Genomic DNA, 3,992 nt, shown 5'->3' on the forward strand with positions numbered 1-3,992 from the left:
TCTATCGAGGGCAACATAGTGAGTCTCTGTCTCAAAAATAAAATGAAATAAGATAAAAATATAATAAAGAATAATATGTTCTCTAAATTCTTCTTTATAACCCCTTGATTTAATTGCCTATTATACAAAAAAGATCTGATTTCAGTAGACATTACATAAAAACATAGAAATAATACATGTCCATGATTTGGTAGCACTTAGAAAATATTGTCATCGAATGTATTAAGCTATAATTGGACTTTTTGGAACATCATTAACAATTATTTTATTGCAACATAATGTCTCATACTTACATCCATTATTTTAGCACATTATCAAATTATTGAAAAGGAAGGCAATTATTAAAAATGAAGAATTTGACTCTACAGAGAATTCATACATTTCTCAGATTTAGCACTTGCTGTGTTGTAACCCTCACATCTGACCAGTCATGCCCCGTCCTCCAGTAGCTGGGGGAGCTCCCAAGAGGGCAATGGAGAGCAGAGAGGTTGGTTAGAGTCAGGTGAGAAGGGTTTCAATGCTACACTGAGAGTCTGGGAGTTTCTTTCAAGGGTATTAGAAGTCTCTCAAGTCTTGAGCAGGGAAAGATCAAAGTGAAATTTGGGGATATTTACTGTCAGCTCAGCGGAGATGGAGGAAGACTTCAAAGGCTTTAACACTTGACGTAGTTTTTTGATTATACAGATTTGAATCAAGTAGGTGAACATTGACTAGAAAGAAAAGAAGCATGAAAGAAAACACAAAAATAGGTGATAATTCCTGAGCAAGGAGAGGAAAAGAAACAGTCAGTGGTAGTTAAAAGGAAGGGGGAGACAAGGGCAGCTTGTCTGTTGACTTGCGATCTGTTTATTTGTTGATAGAGTGGACGTGGGATAAGGATAAATTTGAAACATGGTTTTTATATGACAATAAAATACCAATAAAGGGAAAACAGTCTGTGATGAAAATGGAGTGATGCTTTGGAGAGGAACAGGGAGCAGACATATATATACATTTGTGATCGTTCACGTGATGGCTGTTGGCTGATACCACCTGCAAAGTTGTGTCTATCAGGACAGCAGAGAAAAAAAGAGAGAGACGTGGGAGCCCAGGAGTGAGCACAGGTCAGGAGCCACAGGGGGTGCCGGGGAGAACACAGAGCCAGCAGAACCGGCCGGGCAGTGCTTAGGAGAGAGACAGAGAAATCCCTCTGATGCCTTAGAAACCAGGAGAATAGTTCCACAGGGAAGGTGTGTGTTCAATAAGGTCGAATCTTTGATCGTGGTGCAGGGTGAGGTAAATGGATCAGTACTCAGTACAGCAGCAAATACACAGCACAATATCCAGCCTGAAATTCAAAGGCAGAGGAGAAACATTTCAGAGAGAATTTAATAATATTGGCTCTTAGAAAGTAAGACAGGGTCTAGATAACTCTGGCAAGTCACTGACAGATAGGAAATAATTAGATTGGTAGGTAAGCTGGAAATAGTGAGTGGAAATAATGTTTACTGTTTATTTAAGGCTGTCAGTAGTTGAAGCTCCATGTAAGACTGAAATCTCGAGTCTTAACAGAAATATAATGATCCGGGGATATTATCCCTACTTGGAGATTGAAGAAATGAACGTTAAAAGGTTAAGTAATTTTCTCAAACCACGGGTGTGGTAGGTGTTGGAACTGTTTTCAAATTCAGGTTTAGATACAAGGATATATTTCTCTCTAAAAGTGATAATTGCTCAGGCTTATAAGTAGCCGAGAAATAGCCGGTAATGAGACAGAAGTCCCTCCTGGAGGGAGCTTTTTGGGGGAGCTAGGTCTTGGGAGAGACAGGAGGGGCTGCCACAAGGGAGTTCGGAAAAGCAGAAGAAGGTGGTGCCGTTATATTTAACCCTGGAATTCAGACTCGATCCCGCTCTTTTATCTACAAAGTTTAAGCGTTTCTAAAACATAGGAAGTAGGAATGATTAGTATCTGGAGAAACTGAACAAGATTCATTACTGGACGATTTTTTTAGGAAGTTAGTAACAGAGAATCATAGGCGTGTGAGCAGCAGATGCAGTGACCCCCTCCAAATGACACCGAATTTAAATGGGCCAACTTGTTTTCTCTACTAGAAATACTGCCTCCTGCCAAAAAGAAGGAGAACAGCGAACACAATGGTGGAAGTAATCTGAGCGTAGAGACTAAAACTCCGATATGGGGACTGTTTTTCCTTCCCCATTTGTACTTTGCACCTGGGGCTACAATTTTAGCCACAAACCTCAGCATCAGAGGATAGGACAAAACAGGATAAAAAGATATTGAATGGCAACTATTATCACTCAAAAAACAGACGAACAAGAGCATACACATTTATTGCAAATAATAGTTTTATTCAAACCAACTCTGAATCGTATTAAAATCTGAATCCTGGTCTGGAATGGCTGGAAGTGTAGGTCAGTGCTGGCTGGGCAGCTTGGAGGGCCAGCCGGTTCTGCTAAGAAAGAATCAGGGGTGAGGTGAGCAGAATGGAAAGGGAAATGTGTGGGAGACCCCAGTCTGTCTGGAGGCCATGATCTGATAAGGGCTTGTAAAAAGAAAAACACAGGAAGTACAGTTGCTGCAACTTTTGGTGACTTTATATTTGACATCATGGAGGTGAACTAGTGCTGTTTTAAAATCGTCAAAATGATCATGACATGGAACAAGACCATGATAGTTACTCTATTGAGAGATTATTAAACACATTAGTACAGTTTGCTCTCTTTTATATATATATATATATAAATCAGGATTAGTTATCAGCACAGAAGAAAAATCTCTTTGCTTATTTAGGTACAATTTCTTTTTTTTATTAAGTCATTTGTACATAGATCATGAATACATTTATGCCATTATGGGATTCAATGTGTCGATTATTTGTACAAATTGGAGTGCTCACAACTTCTAATCACGTCTGTATTCTTCTTGTTATGACACCATATGGCTAACATGTAAACTATTTTCTTAAATCCAAGCATTTTGAAAAAGGGGATGTTGGTGATCTAATCTTAACACAGGCTCCTCAAAGTTACAACTGCATGCCTTCCTATTTTCCAAAAGTGATGTGACTTACAAAAAGTATACACTTGCTGATTATGTTCAGCTTGAAGTTATGTTTTAAAATCATATTTAGAATAGTGATGGTACATTTAACTTCGTTAAGTCAGTGTCACATTATTCAGGAATTTAGGTATACAGGAACAAATCCTATCTGAATTAATCAGATTATTCTAGAGAACAGGAGTGTGCGAACTCCAAAATCGTCAGATTCTGCATATTGAAAGCCTCCTGTGTAAATTAAGGTGTGGGAAGTGACGGAGGAAATCCCATCTTATCTTGCCCACCTCCGGCCCCCACATTCATTTTTTATGATGACAAGGAAATAATCAGTGATTTTGTGTGACTTTCAAATTTCTGTTTCGAGAGTCAATATTTCCTTCTAAAGATGGCTTTTCAGTTACACACTTTTTTTTTTTTTTTTGCAGTTTTTGGCCTGGTCTGGGTTTGAACCCGCCACCCCTGGCATATGGGGCCGACGCCCTACTCCTTGAGCCACAGGCACTGCCCTCAGTTACACACTTTTAAGAAGAGATATTAGGGGGATATCTCAGCCTAGGGTGCTTAAACTTTGAACTGATTACTGACTTTTGAGCAGCTTCTATTGAATACATGTGAACACTTCACTCACAAGCTGCATTCTCTGTGTCTCTCCTCAGCAGTGGAAGCATCCAGCGATCAGAGCCAGATCCCGATAATCGCCGTGTCCGTGACTGTGGGGGTCATTCTGCTGGCCGTGGTCATTGGCTTCCTGCTCAGTGGAAGGTAAGAGGTGATTCCTGATGGCCGCAGCTGGCCCTGTCCTCTCCTTGAGCTGACCATTTGACATTAGGTACATCCCAAGCAAACCAGGCAACCAGTATATCAGTGGGTGCCCTTGATACATGATGCATTTTCCTACTTTAATTTTCTCAAACCACGGGTGTGGTAGGTGTTG

The 3,992-nt window shown here is 40.1% G+C and overlaps 1 protein-coding gene across 5 annotated transcripts in view; it reads left to right on the forward strand.

Annotated features, from left to right (window-relative positions):
- EPHA5 (EPH receptor A5) overlaps positions 1-3,992 on the forward strand; it is a 274,814-nt gene that overhangs the window by 193,855 nt on the left and 76,967 nt on the right. For 3 of the 5 annotated variants that reach the window (XM_023518199.1, XM_003798178.1, XM_003798179.1), the window contains exon 8: positions 3,715-3,820. In XM_023518199.1, the coding sequence (XP_023373967.1) occupies positions 3,715-3,820 (106 nt within the window). The remainder of the gene's footprint in view (positions 1-3,714; positions 3,821-3,992) is intronic. The other 2 variants (XM_012810364.1, XM_012810365.1) reach the window with 1 other exon arrangement.

This window comes from Otolemur garnettii, unplaced genomic scaffold (genome assembly GCF_000181295.1).
Source record: "Otolemur garnettii isolate 467f Iridium unplaced genomic scaffold, OtoGar3 scaffold00130, whole genome shotgun sequence".
NCBI classification, from domain to species: Eukaryota; Metazoa; Chordata; class Mammalia; order Primates; family Galagidae; genus Otolemur; species Otolemur garnettii.